The sequence below is a fragment of the Diceros bicornis genome, chromosome 15 (genome assembly GCF_020826845.1).
Source record: "Diceros bicornis minor isolate mBicDic1 chromosome 15, mDicBic1.mat.cur, whole genome shotgun sequence".
Lineage (NCBI taxonomy): Eukaryota > Metazoa > Chordata > Mammalia > Perissodactyla > Rhinocerotidae > Diceros > Diceros bicornis.
In genome coordinates, this window is record NC_080754.1 from 49,863,504 (window position 1) to 49,889,951 (window position 26,448).

The 26,448-nt window shown below is 40.6% G+C and overlaps 1 protein-coding gene across 5 annotated transcripts in view; it reads right to left on the reverse strand.

Annotated features, from left to right (window-relative positions):
* The window catches only part of FNDC3B (fibronectin type III domain containing 3B), a 333,064-nt gene that overhangs the window by 95,610 nt on the left and 211,006 nt on the right, over positions 1-26,448 (reverse strand). For all 5 annotated transcript variants that reach the window (XM_058556347.1, XM_058556346.1, XM_058556344.1 and 2 more), the window contains one exon: positions 7,167-7,225. In XM_058556347.1, coding sequence (XP_058412330.1) covers positions 7,167-7,225 — 59 coding nt within the window. The remainder of the gene's footprint in view (positions 1-7,166; positions 7,226-26,448) is intronic.

Genomic DNA, 26,448 nt, shown 5'->3' on the forward strand with positions numbered 1-26,448 from the left:
CAGGCTTCTTCAGCAGGACTGAGCCCCAGCTGCCCAGAGCTGTCACCTGCTCACTGGCAGACCCTGCACCAGCCTCTCCTCTTCCCTCTCAGCTCTCTACTCCAATGGTGTTTCCTGGGGCACCTCCCCACATACACTAATGTATGCTCCAATCTTTGTTTTAAGTCTGTTTCTGGAGGAACCCAACATTCTAATTCTTTAAAATAAATCTATCAACAGAACTTTAACGTTTTAATTTTCTAAAGGTTATTTTGTTGTTCTCACATTGGTCTGGATGACATATTAAACCAAATAAGAGTTAATGCATGATAAAGCTTCATATTCGTAGACTATATAGCTGTAATTATTAGGCTGTGGATGGAGATGTGTAAACTATTCAGTCTTTTTTTCTTCCATTTTTGTCACAATCTATATAGAGTATTAAAATGTAATAAAATAATTTAAAAGCATAAGATGGAAAGTGACTATTGAATATCTCTAGCAGAGATCCCTCCATATCACTTTTGTTGCATATAGATACAGCATCATGATATATTTAACCAATTATTTAGTCAAACTCCTACTCATCCTTCAAGACCCCAGCCAGGCCTCAATGTCCTCAAGTAGCCTTCCCTGAAGTATTTCACCCATCATCATGTCTCTGTTCCACAGCACCTTGTTGCTATCTTTACCAGTGCTAATCATGTTTATGGCATTTCTCTGTCTTCTCCACTGAACTGTGAGACTCCCTAAGGACAGGGCTCAAGTCATGAATTCAACTATGAGTAGTGGTTGCTTAGTAAATGTTTGTTGAACGAAGGGAACAAGATAGTCTGAGTTTCTGATACAGGCAACACAGAGGATGGAAGACTTGCCTTACATACCTCTTCAAAAATTCTGAGAAGACACTGTTAAAGAATCAACCTCCACCCTTCTTGCTGTGGCTCCAGACTAGCAGCTCCTTCTCCAGCGTACCTCCCCTGTGCCATGCGGCTGTAACACCCCTTCAGGATGCTGCCCCTCTCACGCCCCTGTGACTTGGCTTTTGACTTTCCTGCCTCCTTGGCTTTACCAAACTTCCTTAGGCCCAATTCAAATGCTGCCTTTGCTCATTCATTTCATCATCATACCTCACCCTGTGAGGTGCTGTGGACGCAAACATGATTAAGATATGGTCTCTGCCTCAAAGAGCACCAGCCTGGTGGAGAGAGACATATGCGTGAGGGGCCCCTGCAGAGGGACCACAGTGGCCTGAGAGCAACTCAGGAAAGCTTTCTGTGCTGTCCTGCCTGATCCCCTGCTTAGAACCAATCACTGTTTTCTCTGTGCTCCAGCCACATTGTGCTGGTACCTATATCTGGCACTCACCTCATTATACCGTCTTTTACCTCGTTATTTGTGTGCTGTTCTCCTGACTAGACTTTAAGGCAGCATTTCTACCACAAATACCAGTGTATTTGCTGAATTCCCTCACACATCATTAATGGGCAATCTTGAGTTTCTGGGTATTATATTTGATTTTTAACTTATAAAGAGATATTTTGCTATGAAGAGTTCTGTTTATAATTAAAAAGCAGGCTGATTAGGTACTGGGAAATAGTCAACTGAGGTGATAAATGGCTGCTTTGCACAATTTCAACAACACAGTGTATAGTAACACTGATTCTATGAATGGTGGTGTGAAATAACATCACATCTCAAAATAGTTCAAATGCTAGGACTTTAGATATTGAACAAGCATCCATAAATTCACATCCCTTTAAACGCTATCATTTTCATCAGCTATTAAGAATTTACTTCTAAGAGTTCTCAGCACAAGGAGAAATTTTTTTTCTGTTTTTTTCTTTTCTTTATATTGTATCTATATGAAATGATGAATGTTAGCTCAATCTGTTGAAATCAAACCAAAAAGAAAAAGAATTTACCTTTTTTCTTTAGGACTTGGTTAAATTATTACTTAACTGGACAGTGATATACAACACTTGAAGCAGCAACTAAAATAAAGTTCACCTTTTCCCTAGATTCCCTGAGCAAGCCGTATAGAGGCAAGCCGCCACCTGAACACAGATCTCTGTGCAAAGGCATTCTTCTGAGAGGCCAGCCTATCAGAAGTGCACTTTGAGAACTCAGCATCATTTTCAAAGGACAGCGGCTTCTGGGAATTCTTTCAGGGAATTCTTTCCTCGAGCTAAGCAGCCTGCCACCTAGATTACCACCCCTGTTCTGGGGCCAGTCCCCTCCTGTGCTCTCGCTCTCTCCCTTTCACTGACTCCTGGGCCTCAGGTTCCCTTTCTTTAGGCATTGGAATCCTGAGAAAAAGAGTGCTTTGTCTGCTAGAACTTGGAACTCACTTCCATTTCAAGGCTGATGCCAGGAAATTACATGGTGCCTTTCAAGGGAATATCACGTAAAGGGGAATCCTCAGCACTAGATGCATTTACTCTCAGTGTCCAGGGAGGTGATAAACCTTAATGAGAGATTCAGAACTCTAAGAACTCTGGCTGGGTTCAAGCCCATTTCAGAGCGACAGCACTCTTACAGGAGCTTCTCCTTCTAAGTCTCTGTGGTAAAACTCACTAGCAGCGACCACGGACCTGAACTGGGGCACTGCCAATCTGATCACAACGATCCTCATGGCTGTTATCCAGAAAACGAAGTGTAGAAGCCTTAAAACTGACTGACTTCCTGATGTTTAATTATTCTGCCGTAAACAGAAGTCAATCTCCTTTGTAATGGTAATAAAAGTGGTGACTTCTAGTTACAAAATTATTGGACAAGACCCAGTTTGACATTTGTTTCAGCACTGGTGATTTAAAAGAGTCTGTTGTGTAGGTTACCAGTGTAAGTCTGCATAGAAATTATTTAAACTGCTTTGAAGGATCTTGAAGGACTCATAAAACCACCATCTACTCCTAAATGATCACATACTGATTAATAAGTACACAAAGAATGATTTCTAAAGATTCCAACTTGAGAACAATTACTAGTTAAAAGCACATAAATGTATATATACACATTCGGAAATGGTAAGACTGTGTTATCTTGTAGCTATTTGATATGTAATCCTTAGCTCTCTTTCTCCTTGTCCCCTTCTGTCCTGTTCATTTCAGGGTTTTAATACTATTCTATAAAGTTTCACTATCTTAATTTTCAGACTATATCATATGCAAATGATATCCATTATTTGGATCAAAACCACCATTTACTCTCATAAAGTTACTATATTGTTACTCCCATGTTCAAAAATATTTCTTTGTTTCCATGTAAGTCTTCTAAATTTGGTCTCGTCTTTGGATTTAACTATGTGGGAGGCCTGCTGATCCAATTAGGGAATACGTTAAGGAAATACTACCATAGAAATACTGGCTTCACTTCAAAAGTATCATGGTGAAAAAGAATAACACAAAGGAAAATTAAAAAGGAAAAGGTCAAAAAGATCATTATTCAGAGGAAAAAACCCTCAAATCTAGGAATTTCACCATCATCTGTTTCTATAATTTCTTAAGTGCTAAGAACCTCAAATCTGTTTCCAGATACACTGTTGCTTATCTTTCAAGGAATCGCTTCTTGTAGGGAGAATTGTTTTTCTTAGGTCAGTTTACTCACTTCTGGAACCAACAAATCAATTGTTTCTACAAGCAAAACATTAGCAGATGGAAAAAATACAAAACCACAACTCCAGGTTACATTTATTTACAGCCTGAAAACAAACAGCCCAGCAGTATGTGGGAGACTTCAGTGAGCACCACTATCCGAGCAGATTAAACCACAGTAGGTTGGATGGAGGTGGCTGGTTCTAACAGAGGCTAATTCCTAAACCATGTAGAATATTACCAAGTTTATTTCTCTGTTACAGCAGTGGCTCTGTGAGTATGTCCCCAAAACACCTAACTGTTAGAGTCTCAGGACAAATGCCTCATATATTTGTACCATTTTAATCAATGACTAAGTATTGGGATCTTTATAGTATCTGGGTTTCTGAAGAGAAATGACTTGCTTAAGTCAGCACGCCCTAAGTTCCAGAAAGATAACTGGAATCACAAGTCTTCAATATTGTTTCTATCCTTAAAACAAATCATTTGGAAAATCTCAGAGAAAAATACATGCCTTTTATTTAGAGGTGTTACCACATGTGGCTGAAAGAAAAAAAAAATTAAGAACAACAATCCTTCATATAATGGTGTGCCAAACTTTCTGCAGCTCTGCTGCTTTCCCTGGAAGGTGGCTGGACAGCCCTCCTTCCTATTTCAGAGTGTAGCAGGGAGATTCCCTTTTGCCTACTGATATGCTATCAACTACAGAGAAATACTCCATTCCAAGTGCTCTATAAATAATACATAATTTACATCGCAGATAGTCCCAGGTGGTATTTATTATCCTGCCTTCCAAAGATGAGGAAACTGAGGCTCAGAGGTTATTCAGCTCATTTAGGGTCACAGAGACAGTTAATGGCCATGCTGGGCCCCAACCCAGAGGGCCAGACTGCAAAGCACAGGCCTTTACCCTCCATGCTGCTGCCTCGAACTCTGGCACCGGCTGGACCCACATTCCACCATGCTGGCCGTGCCTCATCTGGCCCCAGCCAACCTTCAGGCATTTGTCTCACCTGCCAGAACCGAGTTGCGGCCACTGCAGTCTGCCACACATTTATTTAGCAAATATTTGTTAAGGGTTCACGATGTGCCAAGGACAGGTATTAGAGACACAAAGATAAATAAGATATAAGCGTGAATAAGAACTTCAGACAGAGGAGGGGGAGGAGAAAGAGGGGGAGGAAGGGAGGGAAAAAAATTGTGTAAACAAGTGGGCTGGGAAGGATGAGTGGACTGTCACCAGGCAGAGAAGGTTTATGTGGGGACCAGGGGGCAGTGTGGCAGGCAAAACAACAACTCCCCCAAAGATGTCCACATCCTAATCCTTGGAACTTATGAATATATTACCCTATGAGGTTAAAGGGGACTTTGCAGATGTGATTAAGTTAAGGACCTTGTGAGACAGAGACTATCTGGATTATTTGGGCGGCCCAATGTAATAACAAAGGTCCTTATAAGTCAAAGAGGGAGCCAGGAGCGACAGAAGAGGAGATATGACGACAGAAGGGGCCACGAGCCAAGCAATACAGGCAGCCTCTAAAAGAAGCTGGAAAAGTGAGCAAACAGATGCCCCCAGAGCCGCCAGAAAGGAATGTAGCCCTGCCGACACCTTCATTTTAGCCTAGTGAGACCCATTTTGGACTTTCTGACCTCTCAGATGACAATCTTATCATATTATACCTTACATCATAACTGTTTACACAAAGCCTGTCTACCCTGCTCTAAAAACTGTTAAGAGTAAGTGCTTAATAAATGCTGAATCAAGGAAAAGACCAATGCATTTAAATACTGCTTTAATCTTGCTAGAGCCACATGATCCTCAGAAACACACTCTGTTACTTCTGCAATAAAGAAATGACTAGAAATAACTCAGGAAAAACACTGTGTGTGTGCACACACGACAAAGACACATGACTATCAAGTTCTGTGACTATATCTGGGACACTCAACTAACCTGTTGCTCTGCCTTCTCTCTCTGATTATGACTCTCTGTTTTCCTCACGGAGTTTTCTTTTTTCTGCTGCAATCTAAATCTAAGCTTTTTCCAAGATTCTGCCCTCAAGCCTTTTCTACTCTCCCTGTCCTCAACCCCTGGCCCCCAAAGCTATCATCCACTCCCCCAACTTGAACTATCACTCCCATGCCTGTGATCTGATCAACGCCTTGTTCCCCTCTCTCCACAGCACTGATCTACCAGACACTTGGACTGCCCGCTGTATTTATCTCCCTGGATGCCCTGAAAGTAAAACAAATTCAACACGTCTAAGAACGGCACTGAAGACCTAAGAGGGACATAGACCTGAACCTACTCTGGAGGAACGCACAGATTACTGGGAAAGACACAGAAACAAGCAGACGGCGTACAATGTATTAAATACATGCAGAGCTCGGCGAAGCTGGGGTAGTACCAGTTGGTTCTAAGTACTATGCAGAGCATCCCAATTGATGGGTGGGGACAGCAATCAAGGGAGCCGTCTCAGAGGAAGCAAATCCTGAGAGGAGGTATCCAAGCCTGAACGCCCAGTCATCCATGACACTGGATATCTAACGGGTTATAACATCTTACTGACCTCTCTCTATGGCTCTAGTTTCCACCCTCTCCTTGCCACACCGGATGCCACCACCCTAATTCTGACTCCCACAGCCGCTGACCAGCACTACAGTAACAGATTCCTAACACTGGTCTCCCTGGGTCCATCCTCTTCTCACTCCAATGCATCTGGCCAACTGTTTGATCATCCTGAAAGTACAGCCCTGATTAAACAATTTCTTTGCTCAAAAATTCTCAATGGCAACCTGTTCCTTACCAGATTACGTACAGACTCCCCAACCCAACATCAATGCCCCACTCCTCCACAAGTGCCCTATTGTGCCCGCCCTCCATCACACCTCATGCTTCTAGGTTTAGTCAAACTCAACTATGTATCCTGAGGCATATTTGGACTCTTCAGTTATAAAGCCTCAGTATTTGAAACACATGAAGAACCAAGGTTTTCCAATTGAGCTAGAAAACACTCCAAAGAACTGTGGCTCTCTAATCTCAGATGAAAGGCTAAATCAACATTTTGAATTTTTCACTTGAATTTCAAAGCACCTGGCAAAATCAAACTTAAAACCTCACAATATCACCACTCCCACCAATGTTTTTTCTTGCCATTACACTCAGTATTTTGGACTTATTTTTCTCAGCTAATACTTAAATATCTTTTTTGGAAGCTACCTGGAAAAATACTTGGAATTACTGAGGTTTTCAAAAATTATTACTACATTTACACAGGTAAAAGGAAATTACCAAAAGAAAACTGTTGTGTAGACCTCGAGCAAGGGGTGGGGGAATGTATCCTTGGAAGGTGGGAAGAACAGCTAATTGTATTCAGAATGTCTAAATAAAGAAGACATTTCAGTGGATTATGACTAAATAGAAGACTGCTATTCTATATTTTCATACTTCATTAATAACAACACTATTTCATAGTTTATAAATAATCTGCAACAGGAAGGGGCCTTTTTGCTTACCTACTATGTGGTGAAAGAAAAACACACTTTAAATACTTCATAAAATGTTATTTATGCTGAAAAATCCAGAAGACATACCTGTGGTTTCTCTATTCCTGAAAGAATGTCTTGCACCCTCTTTACTTCCAACTCATACTCTGCATGGCAAAAGAGAAAGAAAGAAAAACAGTTAATACCATGAGAAGGTAATAAGGTTGTCAAGTTCCTTCCCCGAGGCCTTTAACTAGGGCTGTCATTAAGTCAGTTGCCTGTTACCATGAACTTTTGGTACCACAAACATGATAATGAAAATCAGGAATGGGGATGACCTTGGGGTAAGGATTTCACTGTGGTTGTGCTAACTTGTCACTATATCGGTTTACACATTCACAGAGTTGACTAGATTAACACTGGGTTCCACCTAATAATTCAACAGGCAACAGGCAATAAAAGGTCCTAAGGAGAAAGGGGACACCAGTGCAGCTGGGAGCTAAGGGCAATGAAGAGATGAGGTTGAAGGGACAGCGGCCAGTTCATGCAGTGCTGGGAGTTCAGATTTTTTAGTCCAATTTTTATTCTAAGTTCAATAGGCAGCCACTGGAGTGCTTAACTGGAGGGAATGACAGGATCTTATTTTGAGTTTGAAAAGATGTGTTTGGCTTCTGCAGGAATAATGGACATACGGAAGGTAAGAAGCAGAAAGACCAGTCGGCACATTGCTGCACTGGTCCAGGTGAAGGGTAGAGCCGGCCTGGGCTGAGGATGGTAGTGAAGTTAGCGAGAATGGGACCGGTTTTGGAGGTATAGGTGCTGAAGGACTAGATGCGATAGGCAAGGGCGAGGGAATGAGAAGAATCAAGGACAATTCCTAGTTTTTGGTTTGATCAACTGGATGGATGGCAGTGTCTTTTAACAAGATGGGGAAATGGGCAAGTTTTGTGGTGGGGCAAGAATCGTTTTAGAAAAGTGAAAAAAGGAAAAGGGCTTGGAGAGAGAGGATGGGGTGGGAAGGATGTGTACAAAAAAGATAAATGATAGAGTTTAAACTTAGTAATCAGTTGCTAGAGGAACCTCTTGACTTTCACAACCTGCTTGATGGAATCTAATTTTGAGTTTATAGATTTATTTAAGTGTTAAACCTAATTTATGAGCTAAATGCCAGAGATATATGATTACCAAGACATACGCCCTTGCATCAAGATATTTCAAGTCCAGTGGGGAGAAAATGAAAGCAAATAGGCAATTCCATGTGATAAGTACTATTGTAAACGTAATCCAAAAGAGAGCATTCCAGAAGGCTTCCTAGGAACCAACATCTAGCTGCGCCCTGTAGACAAGCAGCCATTGGAGAAGGTGAAGTGGAACCAGGGGCGAGAGGTCAGTAAGCCCAGCTCTTCACAGGGCTGGCTGGTCACGTTCATTGTTCAGGTCTCAACTCAGTCACCTTTTCCAAGAATCACGCCTCAACCTCCACCCCTGCCAGCCTCACTCCGGTCATCCTCATATCCTACTTAATCCTTACCATCAGTTATCAAAATCCAAAAATTAATTCTCTTGTTTATTTGTTCCTTGGTTTATTACTTGTATTTCCTACTAAAATATAAGCTTCAGTAAGGCAGAGATATTTAATGTCTGAAGTAAACAGATTTTTTCTCTAAAGAACTAGATAGCAAATATTTTAAAATTTGCAGTGCACATTTAGGCCTCTGTCACGTATTCTTCGTCTTTGTAACCCTTTAAACATGTAACAACCATCTTAGTTTGTGAACAGCATGAAAACAAGCCACCAGGCTAGCTGCAGTTTGCTGACTCCTATAGTAGGACACGCTCACCATTTAGCCCATAGCACCTAGCACACACCTAGCACCTAGCACAGCACGTAGCACCTACTCTGCATGATGAGCTTAATAGATATTTGTTGACTAAATAAATGAACCAAGCCTATAAAAAAATAACAACTTCTAGTTGGCACCACCCTAAACTTTGAAAGGATCAGTTGCTCATTTTTTCCCATTGCATTCTACCTAGTAGAACATGTTTACCTTTATTTTGGTGAGAAAAAGAAATGGGCTGGTGGCAATATCATATTTTTAAAAATTACAACTAAAAGAAAATTCACAACCAAAGACCAAATGTCACAAGCTCATGTACAATCATGTATTCATGTTAAGATACAGATAACGGTTTATACCCATAAGTCAAAAGTGTACATACTTTCCCATTTTCTGGAAGCTCCTACTAAGTAAACCATAAATTCTGTATATCTCAGAAGTTAATTGTCAGTTAAAAAAACAAAACAAAACATAAGCACATTTGCAATAAATGAACCGGTTCAGTTGTTAAAAACAAAACTTGCTCAGTCTCCGGTTGTTCTCGAGTTTGAAGGACTCTATGGTTCAAACAGTCACGTACACGGATACATTCAAAGAACCTGCTGGGGCTGGCCCCGTGGCTTATCGGTTACGTGCGCGCGCTCCGCTACTGGCGGCCGGGGTTCGGATCCCGGGCGCGCACCAATGCACCGCTTCTCCGGCCATGCTGAGGCCGCGTCCCACATACAGCAACTAGAAGGATGTGCAGCTATGACATACAACTATCTATTGGGGCTTTGGGGGGGAAAAAAAAAAGGAGGAGGATTGGCAATAGATGTTAGCTCAGAGCCAGTCTTCCTCAGCAAAAAGAGGAGGATTAGCATGGATGTTAGCTCAGGGCTGATCTTCCTCACTCACTCACTCACTCACACACTCACACACACACACACACACACACACACACACACACACACAACCTGCTGAAGGAGGTCATTGTTTATGCCATGACTGACCAAGGACAAGAGGCCAGACTCTATCCCTGAGGTAATAAAGGTTTAGACTAGAACAGGGATAATCACCTGTTCAACAAAGAAAGAAGAAAGAATTAAAGAGCTCTCAAAGGAAGACTCCTCAGAACTGTGTATGACACGCAGGACATGAAAGAAAGGCAAGAAAACAGGATACTTTGTCCCACAGAAATTGGAGGCCCCTCCCCCTAGCCAGTGTTCAAACACAGACGACAGAAGAAATCGTTATGTTTTTGACAGAAAAAGGAAAAACTGGAAAGGAGGTTGGATTAGAAGAGAAGAAAAAAAGATCTGTTTAAAACTGAAAAGAATGGGTTTCAGGTAAGAGCCAGAAATATAAGCAAAAGGTGCTGACTGAGATAAAAACAACTTCCAAAGAGAGGTCGGGACTTTTCTGGTCTGTCTTTGATTACAACAATGAAAGCTGACATTTTCTGAGCTCCTAGGTACACGCTGGTCAATACACCACCCCACAACATCCCGTGCAAGGTGGACGTTCTCTGCTCCATTTCACAGCGTGGGCAGGACTGAAGTCTATCGTGCACGTCACGGTTTTCATCCCCGGTGCTGAGTACAGCACCTGCAGCTGTCTTGGTTGACTGAGTGAGGATGAGGCATGAATGAGGAAACTGAGGTTCAGAGAGCACAGGTGATTTCCCCAGGGACACAAGTCTAGAACATGGCCCCAAAGCAAGCAGAACCTCTGAATGCATAGTCATGAATTGATAGAGATTTGGGGGTCAGGAGGGAGAGGATGTGGAGAGAGGAGAGCAGAGGGTATTTGCCCTGAGCTGGGTGGGAAAAAGAGAAGGCAGCAGCGGAGAACTTCTAAGTCCCAAGAGTTGGGTTTTTTTTTTTTAAAACTCGGAGCCAGCTGTCACATGAATAGAGCAAAGACCTTTGGATCTGGGGAGAAGGTATGTGAGAAAGGGAAGAATAAGAAAAAGTAGGCCATGAATGGAGCCAAATAAACAAAGGATTCTGAGAAGGTCAAAAATGAAAAGGGTAGGGGTGGGGAGGAAGGGCAGTGACAGGACAACCACTATGCCATTACATCAGGAGAAATGTGGGATCTAAGCCAGACTGGAGGCAGTCAGCCTTTCAAGGCTCTGAAGTGTGAATAGGTAAAACGAAGAGAAAAACTCATTCACACATTTATTTAATGCTTTTCCATTTGTGCTGCCACAGACTAAGAGAAAAGAGTAAACACATGCTGGGCACACAATCTGCACACACAGGAGTGAAAATAAAACCTGTTTAACCGAGCTAAAGTGACAGTTACCACAGATAAAAATATCCTCTTGTATGAATATGAAAATGCCAAAATTCACACTTCTAGTACCTAAATAACTGAGTTAACTCAGACCTGGGCCTACCTCTCCCCAAACAAGATTAACTATGCCTTAGAGTAGTCTATGAATTACCACCCTTCCCATAGGACAGCTTTGGAGCCCAGCTATACAGGATGTACAGTCACACGCCACACAACGACATTTCGGTCAACAACGGACCTCATATTGACGGTGGTCCCCTAAGATTAGTCATACAGCCTAGGTGTGTAGTAGGCTGTACCATCTAGGTTTGTGTAAGTACACGCTATGATGTTTGCACAACGATGAAATTGGCTAACGATGCGTTTCTCAAAACGTATCCCCGTGATGAAGCAACTCATTGACAGTATTTCAGAGTTTGATCAAGCTTCTGCTTGCTCCCACACTTTCTCTTTTTCTCTCTCTCTCTCTCACACTTACCCACACACACACACCACATTGTGAGAGAGGAGAGAAAGGAACACTAGCTAATCCTCTCACAAAAATTAACAAACAAAACAAAAAAGAATAGTTCTGGTGATTTGCCTTTAGGCAAACCTATATTTAGGCAAATTTATATCAAGTTAAAAAGAAAACTGTGTCTTGTTTGTTTTTATCCTCCCTCCCTTAATCTGGTGCATGCCAACCGAACAAGAGATTGTTCCAGAAGAGCCAGGAAGGCAAAGTTCTGGCGCAAGGTTGCAGGGCAAGATTCTCCTTCTTCATTATCAGGCCTGCCTTTTTCCTCTTGGTTTGCAGCACGTAAACTAATCCAGAGACAAATCTTATAGGCCAACTTTGTATTGCTTTCTCCCCACGTTGAAGTTGCCATGAGGTAAGCAAACAGATGAAAACCATTTTTCCGCCTGCTTCAATTTTTGTTTGTGACCACGGCTGAAGTGGACAGACACGACAAGCCACTTTTTCTATCACTGCGATCTTAATATTTGCAAGTTTTTTCCCTGCAGTGAAGATTGTGCTGATCAGTACAAAAGGATTACGGGGTACTCTTGGATGGTGCTCCAAACAGAGAAGGGGCGTCTTGTTTTGCAAATACAGACACATCTGGAGGTAGGTAACCTCTTGAAAAAGAGTTAAGATGGAAGCCTCTAGTTTAAACATGCCTCAATGAGTTGAGAACCACCCTATTTGGAAATGCCAAAAAACGCAAGGGGGAGTCAGCTCAGCGACTTACATCTTTCTTCCCCCTAAAACCAAATCTCCTCCCACGAAAATAAAGCATTTTTAGCAAAGGGAAGGTTAAAATAAAAATACACAAGCAAAGCAAACACTTTTTTTTTTTAATGGGAAAAAAAAAAACCCCACACAGAGAGGGAATACGTGTCATGTGAAATTTAAACTTTCCACAAATAATGGTTTTCATGTTTGCTCCAAAAAGGACTGTAAGTTCAGACTGTTTGAATAACTGTAAGGCCTAAACTAATTAAAATATCCCCCTTTATAAACACAATTTACTGCTTTGGTTTGTTTCACATTTTTTCCTTCTTAGAGAAGAAATACAGCTAGACACTTAGCTGCTGGCTATAGAATGTATTTACGGTTGTAATAGCCCCTTCATTCCAATGGAATGACATCAGCACTATTCCTCTGTAAACCTTCTGTCTAGTTCTCATCCACAGGGCTCATTTGCAGATATGCCTGGCAATAGATAATATGCTTTCTTAGATTTGCCAAGGAGCTGACTTAGCTACTTTCTTTAACAAATTATATATAATAAACTAGGGGTGTGGAAAATACGTAACTTCTGGTCATGCCCATTTTGGGGATAAGAGGCTTAAAATCAATAGCAAACATTCAATATAAGAACCAAATGAACAGAAATAAGTTCTTTTGGATAAAAAAGAAAAATATGAGTCAATAATAAGGACAAGTAGGATATCCAGTCAGTGCTACTAATGTTAACGAGAACGAGCGGGGATGAAGGAGGACGGTTTAGGAATGCTTGTTGAACTTTTTCCGATCAGAAAAATAATCAGTTATCTTCATTTTTAAAATATTACTTATGCTGGGGAAAAAAGAGGAATCAATAAATGCATACAAAAGTAGGATTAATTACCTGAGGGCCTCCATTTAGTGATAATGATCCACAGTTAATGGTGTTAAATACAAATACTAAAATGTGTGAAATCACAAGGAATAAATTTGCATTATATAAGGACAACGCAGTTAATCCTCAAAGACAAATATTCCAGAAATATCTTCAGATATCAATCATCGTGATACTAAAAAATGGGGGGACAAATATCTCTCTAGCCATTTAGCTAGTTATTCTATTTGAAATCCTGAAAGATAGCCAAGGGAATACCAGACTCTCAACACTGAAAAGAAAGCAGCAGGCAGGTGAACATATGTTGTGGGAAGTTGCCTTCCAGTCTAGGAAAATATTTTCAAGAGCAACTGGGGTTCCAAACAAATTCTGAAACCTTAGAGAAAGGAGAAGAGGAGAAGTGAATTCCTTTTGCAGGTGGAGCGCCCGGCTGGACAGGAGGGATGGCCAGAGAATGTAAATGGGACAAGGGGGGCTGATTTCCTCTGAGCTTCTGTTGCTACTTCTGGAATGCAGTAGAAAGAACGATTTTCTTTCCTGGCCCAAGATTCAAGCAAAGCCCTACTGGGAACATTCACATTAATCTACCCGTAGGCAAAATGGGTCTCTCAAGGCAAATGCTGTACAACACTTTAGATAATAAGAGGGACAACACAGAAGTGCTAGGTCTGGGTCTTTGATGAAAAGAGGAAGTACCAGATACGATCCATACCCTTGTTGGTTCCCAAGTCAACTCAGTTTATCTCTCAACCACCAAATAAATTGGGTTCTACTTGAAATATTAGGAGATTCTATGCTCATTTCTGTCAAATTCCCTAAGAAAAATTCTTATGTTTACTTCACAAGGCAAAAATCATATATATGCATGGAACTGGACAAAAGCAGCTAGTATTTTTAAGAACATCAAATTAAACCGGGATGAAAACCCCACAAAAATGGATAAAGTATTAGGTAGATATGCTTGCCTGGAAGGCTGACTCTAGCACCAGTCCCTTCCTTTCCTTCCCTCTGTGTATTCGAACCCTTTCACTGGCTGGCTGGGCCCTAACCTGCGCCAGATATAGCTCTTTTATTTTGGGGGAAGGCTGAACTCCATGATTATCCAGCAAGAGCTGGTACCCTCCCTGGGTGTGTAACAGGAAAGCAATCTCTTAAACACAGGATAGAACAACTTATAAAAGTAATTAAGGTTTATACACTACTTTCTGCATTGGCATCTATAAACGTTTCCACAAAATGTTTTTTCATTAAAAGTTAGCATGTCACATTGAAAATTTTTCAAGTAGCTTCTTCAATACTTTTTCCAGACTGTGTCAACTGAAAGGCAGAATCCAGAGAGCACAATTTTGTAAGACATTAAATCTGAGAGAATCTTAATATTTACATCACCTATACAACAAGTTTGAAACAGTTTTTACATCCATGTTTTCTTAATTGATGTCTCATATGACTAAATTATATGCATTTGGGGATGAGGATAGACATTCAGTCTATGAACAACAAAGAACACAGTGAAGCTCATCAGCTGATATAGGGATCAAATCCAGAGCTAACTTCATGTGCCAGGGCTCCAAACAACTCACCAGAATTCTGGCATACGGAAAAGTCACTACCACTCATGGTACAACCTACCTCCCCCAGGAAATTAGCAAAGGTGACACATGTGAGTACACACTCAAATGCATATAGCCACCAGGCAGGTAATGTCAATGAGTAAAAGAAGGTGGACACATCAGGCAAAAAGGAAGGGTAAGGACCATGGAAAACTGAAAAAGCCCTTACCCTATGTAAGGGGGGCAGCTGCTATGTAGCCAATCAATTATTGCCTTATGGGTCTAAGGTTGATAAACATTGCCATTTGTCCAGAGAATCTGGAAATGAAAAATTCTTTGTGAATTTGCCTGATTCATAAAAATATATATTTCTAATCATTTTTAATTAATGAACAGTGAAGGAGTAGTGCTATGAACACCCATATTCCCTCCACCTAGATTGACCAATTGTTAACATTTTGATATACTTGCGTGTTCACATTTTATCTCTACATGTACACACACATTTTTTTTCAGAACCATTTGAAAGGAAGTTGTTGATCTTATGACACTTCACCCCTAAAACTTCAGCATGTCTTTCCTAAGAAAAAGAACCTTTCATACATAACCAAAATAACATCACAACCAAGACTTACCACTGATAGAAGAAAATCTAATCTACATCCCATATTCAAATTTCCCCAATTGTTCCAGTAATGTCTTTAATCCAGGATCCAATCAAGGAACACATGTTGCATTAGTTGTCAGGTTTCATTAGTCTCCTTTAATCTAGAACAGAAATCCCCTGTATTTTTTGTCTTCCTAAGGTTGATACGTTGAAGAGTCCAGACCAGTTTTCTTACAGCATATACCACTCTCAGGGTTGTGTGACTACTTCCTCATAATTAGATTTAGGCTAAAAATTTTTGGCAAGAATTCTATGTACATGTTCTTCCCATTCCATTACATGAGGAAGCATACAGTGCCGGTCTATGTCTGAACCCTTTGGTGATGCTCAGCACTTGGATCACTTGGTTATGGTGTTTGTGTAACATATTTCTCCGCTGTCAAAGCACTTTCTCCCCTTTCACCTGATACTTTTAATAAACACTGATGATCTCTGCCAGAAGATATCATTATACTGATAGTTGCAAGATGGTGATGTTCCTAATTCTATGTTAATTAGTTCCCTCTCCCACTTTAAGTATCTATGAACTCATCGATTCTAATTTTTATTCAATAAAATTTGTGATACTCCATTGCTATCATTCTTTTGGACGCTAAAATTGTCCCAAACGTAGCCAGTGGGAGGCCCTTCAAGCTGTTTTCTGTCTCCTTCGTCCACTTCCTTGAGACTTCTGTTTTGAACACCTGTTAAATATTCTGGTTTAAGGTCACTTGGCCAACAGTGAGAAAATGTGCAGACCACAAGGGAGAGATTCTAGTAGCATAAAGTAGAATTTATCCAAAATTTCTGGATTTGTCAAAAGCAACTATAACCCAAGGATTTTTTTATTTAAATGTGACCAGAAAGAAAAAAGCTATCTAAATATTTCCGGTTTCTATATCTCTTAGAAATTAAAGTTAAAACAAAGAAAACCAATAACCCAAGAGCCATCTTAAATGACATTTTAAAATACAGCCAACTTGAACTCTAGAAACTTAGACATAAACCACGGTAAACTTTAAGTAGAAAAACATAGAACACACTTTGCTCTCCTTGGATTGTGTAATTTCTGCTCTCAACGAAATCTGGCCATGTTTCATTTCTTGTTCTCCCTAATCAACATTTCCCTTTAAAAAACAGATAATCAAAAGAGACAGCACCATCTGTCCCAACCCAGAAAAGAAAATGGACTGTATTCTAAACGCTCCAAACTGAGAAATAAACTAAAATGAAAAGTCAGATTGGGCCAGCAAGACGGAAATGTCTATATGAAGGATGCTATCTATGAGAGATTTTTCTTCAGAATTGGGACCACTCTTTGAGGACTAGGACTCTTCAAGTTTTTTCATTTCATTCTCCAAAACATCTATGATAGAGCAGACACCCCACAAATCCAAGACTAACGCGAAAGAAGTCTTGAGTTGTTTTCAAGCAAACTACTCTATACCAAAGTCATATACACTGATCTTGCTGTCTCATTCTAAGTCTTTTATAAAATTAAATTATTTGGAATTTAAATTATTCAGTTTTCTGTATAAAGGACTCGAGCCACACAGCTGCATCTCTGTTGTCCAAATGGGCTACGCTTGTTGTTCAAAACATGATATTCATAGGCCTTAATAGTGTCTTGTGCATGTATATTAAAAAATTCAGTTACAAGGACTGAGAATTGGAATACTACATTTATATGCCAACCAGCTTTATAAATGGCACATCTCGCCAAGCACATTTCAACGTCTGCAGGCAATAAACCATGCTCCCCTGGTCCCCATTTCCTAACAGCTGGGGTATACAACCCCTGGACCGTGGTGAGCTCATCAGGCCCAGAGGAACCAATGAGCAAAAGCAGCCATTTGGGTCACGGACAAAATTGGACAAGAAATAAAAATGCACGAGAGGCAAAGATAAAATAGCACAGAAGAGAAAAATAGAAGAGATGGCCAAAAAAAAGTGGGGGGCCAGCCCGGTGGCACAAGCACTTAAGTGCACGTGCTCTACTGCGGCGGCCCGGGGTTCGCCGGTTCAGATCCCAGGCGCACACCGACGCACCGCTTGTCAAGCCATGCTGTGGTGGCGTCCCATACAAAGTAGAGGAAGATCAGCACGGATGTTAGCCCAGAGCCAGTCTTCCCCAGCAAAAAAAAAAAAAAAAAAAGAGGAGGATTGGCATTGGATGTTAGCTCAGGGCTGGTCTTCCTTACACACAAAAAGATAAAGTGGGAGAGGGGGACAAAAAAAGGAATGAATGACAGGATAAAAAGATTCAAAATATGGCTCTCAGCAATTACATTAAACTGACAATTCCTCATCCAGATAATTGATTTCAAAATAATTTCCTAGCGATTATAATGATAAAATTTCTTTCATAAAACATCCACACGTAAAAGGCTTATTTGTGATAGACAAACCTTTAAGTTACCCAAGGGTGGAAGGAGAGTAGAGAATATGCACGTCAATCTATCCCTCCCCTCCTGGTCTGGCTGTTTTTTCTCATCCTTCGTGCCTCTGCTGAGAGAGCAATTCTCGCAGGCAGTGTTGCCTTTATCACCCACCTGCAATGGTGCTGCTCTTTGTAGGATTTTCCCTAACATCCGATCCTCCTCTCCATATTGAAGTATATATCCCACTGCATGTTCCTGTTCACAGTACGTCCTCCACCTCTCCAAAAAGCAGTAAGGATAAGCTTCCTGAGTACAGGAATCCTGTCTGTGCTCTCTGTCATTGATTCCCCAGTGCCTAGCTGGTGCCTGGCACAGAAACATTCACTGAATGTATGACTAAATAAATGGTCAGAGAAACACTCCCCACAAATGCACATACTATGCTTTTACTCTCTAAATATTTAGAAACAAGCACATGATAGATATCATGGTGGAGAGAGTTTTAAGGGGAGACACTTTGATAGATCACAATATTATATCAAATAAGAGATTATAAAACTGTGTCAAAAATCTGTAGATCTTGGGGCCAGCCCGGTGGTGTAGTGTTTAAGTTTGCGCGCTCTGCTTCAGCAGCCCGGGGTTTGTGAGTTCGGATCTCAGGCACGGACCTACACACCACTCATCAAGCTATGCTATGGAGGCATCCTACATACAAAATAGAGGAATATTGCCACAGATGTTAGCTCAGGGACAATCTTCTTCAAGCAAAAAGCCAAAGATTGGCAACAGATGTTAGCTCAGCGCCAATCCTCCTGACCCCCCAAAAAAGTCTGTAGATCTATGTTTTTGAATAGGAAGCCAGTTTAAACATACTAAATAATTTCAGTAAGAATCCTAAATTTGGTGTGGATTAGAAATATTTCTACAGCCAAAACTAACAGTTTGCCTGGCAAAAAACTCAATAAAGCCATCACGCTTGCTGTGATGATAAAAATGCAACTGAGGACACTACTAATTAAGCAATTGAGAATTCCTGGACCTCACTCTGGACAGTATCCTGGAGAAGAATAGAGCATTTTACCTACTAGCGGTAACTTTTTAAGCTGCTATGTACTAATCTTATTTCAGAAAATTAAATCAGAATGCACAAAGTTGCTTTTAGAGGCTGAAATGCCATGGTTTTGTTTGGCCAAGTTAGTTGTTTTCCAGCTTTCCTGTTCCACAATAGTTTTTTTGTGTGCACAAATCATGCATCTCTAAAGAACCATTTGAGATGACTCTATTATGCCTATTTAGCAATTAATTACTCAGCCAAATAGGAAAGTTTGACCTACTCAAGTATTTGCAAGTCTCCCTTTTTGCAATCTTAATGCATGCTTCCAAGCGCCCTGACTACCCTTTCTCCTTTCTGCCTTACAGGATGTGACCGGCTGGTTGCCTTTCTTCCCATAATTAACAGTCCTCCAACTGCAATCCCAGTGAACGAAAAAGCTCAACATTTTCCATCGAGGGATCTCATTCGTTGCATTGCTCTCTATTCCAGGCTAACAAAGTCCCACTTGGCTTCACTGCGGACTCGGTCTTTTTGGCTTACCACCTATAGCAAGCGGTCTAGCAGTGAGACACTTTGAATAAAACGCTGCCATTTGCTCAAACTTTAACTTCCAACTGACGGTCTATTTACCCTTGAGCAAAAGGTTAATTTAGATTTCTTTGATCCTGCTGGCAATAAGCAATTCAACTCACCCATTCCTGTTGAAACTTTCTCAATAAACTCCCAAACAACCCTCTACAACTAAGAGGCAACAAGAAGAAGCCCTAAGAGATAGGAACCAGAACGGTGTGTACACAGCAGTTTCATCTTATTCCCAGAGTGAAAGATGTACCTTTTCGCTTGCAAATTCACCATGATGAATGAAAACACAAGTGAGTGTTAAATTTTAAAGAAGTGTGATTTTTTTTTCTATCAATGTGCTCATCAGAATAAAAGCCAGCCCTGGTGGTTTAGTGGTTAAGATTTGGAGCTCTCAGTTTCCGGGCCCGGGTTTGTTTCCCAGTCAAGGAACCATATCACCTGTCTGTCAGTTGTCATAATGGCAGCAGCGTGTTGCTGTGATGCTGAAAACTATGCCACAGGTATTTCAAACACCAGCAGGCTCACCCATGGTGGACAGGTTTCAGTGGAGCTTCCAGCCTAAGACAGACTAGGAAGAAGGACCTGGCCACCCACTTTTGAAAAAACTGGCCACGAGGCTGCCCAGTGGTGTAATGGTTAAGTGCGTGCGCTCCACTGTGGTGGCCCAGGGTTTGCAGATTCGCATCCCAGGCACGCACTGACACATCGCTTGTCAAGCCATGCTGTGGCGGCATCACATATAAAGTAGAGGAAGACGGGCACGGATGTCAGCCCAGCGCCAATCTTCCTCAAAAAAAAAAAAAAAAAAAAAAAAAAGAGGAGGATTGGCAACAGATGTTAGCTCAGGGCTAATCTTCCTTACCAAAAACAAAACAAAACTGGCCATGAAAACTCTATGAATAACAGCAGAGCACTGTCTGATACAGTGGAAGGGATGGCAGAAAAAGACCAGGTAGGGTTTCACTCTGCTGTACAGAGAGTCACTAGAAGTCAGAATGGACTTGACGGCACTAACAACAAATTAGAATAAAATTTCATTAAAATATTTTGAATACCCAGAGCAAGTCAAAGAATTAAAAACTATAAGAATATTGTTTATAATTAGATAGCCCTCTGTAATGCATTGTTATCAACTGAACTATGTTCCCCCCAAAATCTGTATATTTAAGTGCTAACCCCCAGTACCTCAGAATGTGACTTTATTTAGAGATAGTGTCTTTATAGAAGTAATAAAGTTAAAATGAGGTCATTAGGGTGGCCCCCAAACCAATATGACTAATGTCCTTATAATAGGAGGAAATGTGGACACACATACAGAGGGAAGATGATGTGAAGACAGAGGGAAAAGATGGCCATCTACAAACCAAAGAGAGACACCTGGAACGGACCCTTCCCTCATCCCCCTCGGAAGGAATCAACCCTGCAGACACTTTGATCTCAGATTTCTGGCCTCTAGAACTGTGGGAAAATAAGTATCTGTTGTTTAAGCCATCCTGTTTGTGGTACATTTTTATGGCAGCCCTAGTAATCTAATACATGTCTATCATACATATGCAAATATATATTTGGTTTTATTACACCCATTTACTAGATATAGATCCTACAAACTAGAGATTTTAAGAATTAGGTTAGGATCACACAGGCAAATCCAAAAGAACTCAGAATCAATCCTAGGTCTTCTGACTCTCAGTCTCACTCTTTTTGGGAGACCTCCAAAATCTCCTCTCATCCTGCCATCCCCCGCGTCCAGGGGAACAAGGGAAGGGTGGGGAGAACAATTTCACTCATGAAGATAAACAAATTTATCAGCTTGAAGGGACAGCTGGACTACTTGGTTCAGTACAAAATAATCACACTGGAAGTTAAGATGTGTTTTTATGCTACTGCTTCCATAAGAGGTCACATCCAATTACAGGAGGCCAAAACGAAGCTACTGAAGATCATTCGAAAAGCTGATCCCAAAACACACCATTTCCTATGATAATTCTTCAGACCATCTCGTGCCAACACATCAGTAACACAATATTTTGCCCCCTTTCCCCCCACGTATAGAAATGTATCATTCAGGATGTTTTGAGGCTAGAACACTATTATGCAGTAATTGCTTCCAAAACACATGTTACAATATTTTTGCAGCTGACTGTGGCTTTAGAGGAGAAGCACATACTGGTTCCAAAAGAACAGAGACTATGTTGGACCGTTCAACTACAGCTGTTTGCTATGCAGCACCACCTGAAATATCTGTGTTGTTTTCTTACCAACCAGCTAGTACAGAGTGTATCTGACTACTGAACTTATTTATGGCTCCAGCTGTTTTTCTATATTTTCAGACACTTGGCATTAGCTTGAAAGTCTATGCAGCCATTTTTCTTAAGTCTTTCAATAAGGATAAAGAAGTGCTCAACTGCACAGTGGATATTAACTCTGTTCGTAAAGTAACAACCACTAAAGTATAAATTAATGTCTTTGTATCAGTAGAATGAAGTTCCTAATTTGACCTTAACAGCCACTGAGCACATGTCTCACAAACACTTTCCTTTGTGGAGGAAACACCAATCTAATGGAGAGGGTGGCCCAGGCCTGTGTTTCTGAGAAGGCTAACAGTTGCACTGTGCATGTACAAAGCTCCCTATTATAATAAACCAGAACAAAAAGAGAAGATGATATGGGGGGCGGGAGGAGGTTGGTGTGATTAGGTAGCAGAGCAGTTGAAGGTGGATGGTCTACATGACTTGTCTGATTGCACGACAAAGGTATTTCTAATGAAATGGACATATAGAAAAAGAGCTGAGGAAACTGATTCAAGACTTTAAGTTGTAATTGCTGTGAACCAGTCTTCATCGTAATGTAATTACACTACATCGTTAGTGTTAGTGTGAACTAGTCCTCATTTCCACATTCTGAATGAAATGTAGAAGTCTTATTCTTTCTTCCCTATCTACTGAACTTCTCATAAGTACATTATTAAATAGTGGTTACTAAAATGTAATTGAGTAAGAAATTGCATGAGCAGAATTATAAATGATGCCATCTAAGTGAATGACCTATTAAGACTCATCGTCTACAACAATTAAAGTTTCACGTTTGACCAGGGTTATATTCCAGCAGGATGAAATGAAATGAACTAGAGAAAAAGCAAATGGGTATTGTGCAGATTTAGGTTTATAGCTACCGAAGATTATGAAATTATAAGCATTCCATCTGCTCACCAGCTGTGGTCCCTAATCCTCTCTAATAACTTCAGCTTGCATGACTCCATGAGAATCCAGGCGTCTTCCCAATTTCACTTTACATTAGTTGCCAGGATTGATTTTTAGACCCCCGTCTCCAGTGAAAGGAGCATAAAGTTGATTTCGCTGGCAGGTGTTAATTTTCAGAGGAAGTGAAAGGAAGTGGGAAGAGAGACTAAGAATGGGAAGAAAGAAATTTAGGAGGTTCCAAGATCATCACATTGAGTTTTGGGGGTCTATGCTCTCCAAAAAAGACTAAAGGCTCAAATAAAGAATATTCACCTGAAATGTGAACTTAAAAGTTCCCTGAAACTTGAACAGGCAATATCTAAAACGAAGATCATGTCCAGTTGTGTCTAGAACAAGGTTATGTCTTTTAGAGCAGTCAGTCCTCTTCCCCAATGCAGTCCATAACCTCTGTCTTTCGGTCACTGACCGGAGACAGGGTCACGGCACTGTGAATTGCTCCCCATTGTCACAAAGCTCAGCTACTTTTTCCTTAGGGTATTTAAGGCAGTTTCTAGTTAGGCTCCATACAGGGGGCCATCATAGCTTAATTCAGGAACAGAAAAGGTGTTCTCCTAAAGAAAACACCCAAATTTTATTAAAGTTGCAGACAGGACTCATGGTAATACGTTTTATTAAACTCCAAAATACCTTTCCATCCCCCACACTCATACTGTTATTGTAGAAAGTAAGAGAAGGAATGATTTCTTTCTGGCCCTTGAGCTTGGTGACAACCTGGTTTCCAGGCAAACACAGGTTTATATCTCCTGTATCTTTAGTTCAGACCACTGGAATCTTTTGAGAAAAAGCTGGAATTAGAGGTCTCTGCTTAAGCCCAATGGCGATCTGGACCCAACTGACAGTATGATAAGAGCAAGGATTTGCTTCCTATTCAGATGTGTTCTACCAGAACAAGCTTATCTCCTAGGCTACATATCACAGAGGCTTCCTTTCCTAGAACGCTATTGTTAGGGGGCTCTCTGAACCAAGATGATAGAGTCCACCCCTGTTCCAAAATGTCAATGTACTACCTGGTAGAGAATGGTTTCATATGTAGATGGAGTCTTCATTAATAATTCTTAAAGTAGAATCTGTTGTTCTGTCTCTCATTCTATTAACACTTGGAAGGTGATGCTTTCCCATTGTTATTTCTGGCACAAACTTGAAGTTTACTTAAGATCTTCCTCACAGGAGCAAGGTAGCCCCGGCTGGAAGAGCCAAGTGGGAGCAAGTAGGCAAACAGTCTCTGCTACTAGTATAAAGTGGTCGAAAAGTCAGGTTTCACAACGTTTCCCAACAATCAGAAAAGAACGTTTTCATCTCATCTTTCAACAGAATAAGAGCATATAAAACCATTCTGAGTACCAAAGGTGCTGAGTATAGTCACATGTCACTTCACAACAGGGACACGTTCTGGGAAACGCATTGTTGGGCAATTTAATTGTTGGGCGAACTTCATAGAGTATACTTACACAAACCTAGATGATTTAGCCTACTGCACACCTAGGTTATATGGTACTAATCTTATGGGACCACCCTCATATATGCGGTCCATCATTGATCAAAACATCATTATGCAGCACATGACTGTAATATAAAAGTTACACCATTTTTTAAAGAAGTTTTAATACAAGTGCTAAGAGAATCAGACTAAGAGCTGTTGTCTGAAAAACATTCCAAACTATGGGAGAAATCAATAGTGTAAACAAAAGGTTTCCATATTAAAACTTTGTTTTAATATTCCAAAATGTTTTTACTGCCAGGCAGTCAAGAGTATCTGAGTGAAATTTTAATTCCTATGAATCACATGAAACTCACTGTAAATTGGATAAGGGAAAACACGAAGTCCAGATTCTACCTAAGGGTAAAAGCTAATGGTAGCAGAAATAATACTGGACTGCCAAAAGCGCCTCTGCCACCACTAAGAGAGGCTAATTTTTACTGAACAAAAAAGAGGGGAGCAGTGATGACAGTTTATTACACTTATTTGGCAGGAAGGAAACATAAGACTTCATTTATAGGAAAGCCCTTCATCTGTGTGGATGAAATAGGCTTAGCATAAAAGTCTTACCTAGCAGTTCAGTTCCTCAAAAAAGCATTTTGTGCTATGCACTGTGCAATTCCAGCAAACACACACTCATAACAAACTAGCTGGTAACTCCTTCCAACTGCAATGCAATTCTGTACTTTAATCCAAGCCTTATAAAATGAAATTGTTAAAATAAAAAGCAAATTCAGCAATTTATATTATCTATAAAAGATGTTTGGGAGTCCCTTTGAATGAGCTCTACACTTGAACTTCTGACAACTCCAATCTGTTTCCAATCCACACAAGGGGTGAACTCTGCTGGGAGAATGTAGACAACGTACACATACATGAACAAACGTGACGGGGTCAGCTAGGGGTGGGTGCCATGAAGAACAGTTTTAAAGGGTGATGTGATGGAGTAGTTCGAGAAGGCCTTTCTGACCCTGAAGCATTTGGGCTTCTCCAGGAAGGATGAGGAGGACCCTACCATACAAAGAGCAAGATGACTTTTGAGGCCAAGGAAACAAAGAGTGAAGGCCCTCAGGCAGAAAGGGCCTGGCGTGTTAGAGGACTGGAAAGGAAGCCCTAGAGCACAGAGAGCTGGAGCAGGGCTGGAAGGAGCTGAGGTAGCAGTTAGTCGATGCAGACTGATACTGGGGTAAACTGTCTGCACTTGACGCTAAGTTTGAAAGAAACACACGGAGGGTTTTAACAAGATCCCATTGGCTGCTGTGTGGAGAATCAATCGTAAGGGAATAAAAGTTAAAGCAGAAAGACTAGATCAGGGAACAAGATCTCTATACAAGTGCGCATGCACACACACAGATTACAAACAAAAGTTAAAGCAGAGAGACTAGCTCAGGGAATAAAATCTCTATACAAGTTCGCATGTACACACACAGATTAAAAAACAAGCATATGGGAAATCTCTGTACCTTCTTCTCAATTTGGCCGTGAACCTAAAACTGCTCTAAAAAAAGTCTTTAAAAGAAAAAAAAACGAGCACCACAATAACACTGGAAATTTAGGAAAAGAGTCACATTTAATGAAATATGTTTTAGATATACAGAAGCTTATTACTTGTTTCACAATAAGCAAAGTGATTTTCTAGACCTAAGTTTTAACATACAATTTTAATATCTAAGAAGAGTTGCAACTTAAGTGACCACGAATACATATTCAATGAAATGTCCTACGGAAAAGCAAGAGTTTGTAGCATCCTTGCTCTACAACCTAAAGAACCCAGAACAGGAAGAAAAAGTTGTGAATCACAATATGCAAGCTTCACTGTGGTCTGAAGTTATCCTTGTTTCGAATACTGCTGATCAGAGATATACTGTAGTGTAGACTGTAACATCTAAGTAATACCAAGAGCAATAAGTCATACTCTCTATATTTAAGATTTCAACATATTTCCATGAATGTTATGGCTCACAAAAAAAGCAAACTCTACTAAATGGAAAATGTATTTCAGTCTCCAGAGCCGTTCTCAAATAGTAAAACAATTTAGCAGACATACTTCAATAGTTTTTCCCAAAGTCCTTTATTTTTCTCATTTAAATTGGTTCCAAAAGGCAGGGCATAGTATATGCTGTAAGTGATTGATACTCTTATGGAAAAAAACACCTAAATAGCTAAAACTAAAGGCTCAAGACTGTGGGTAGAGTTAAATGGCGTAAATTA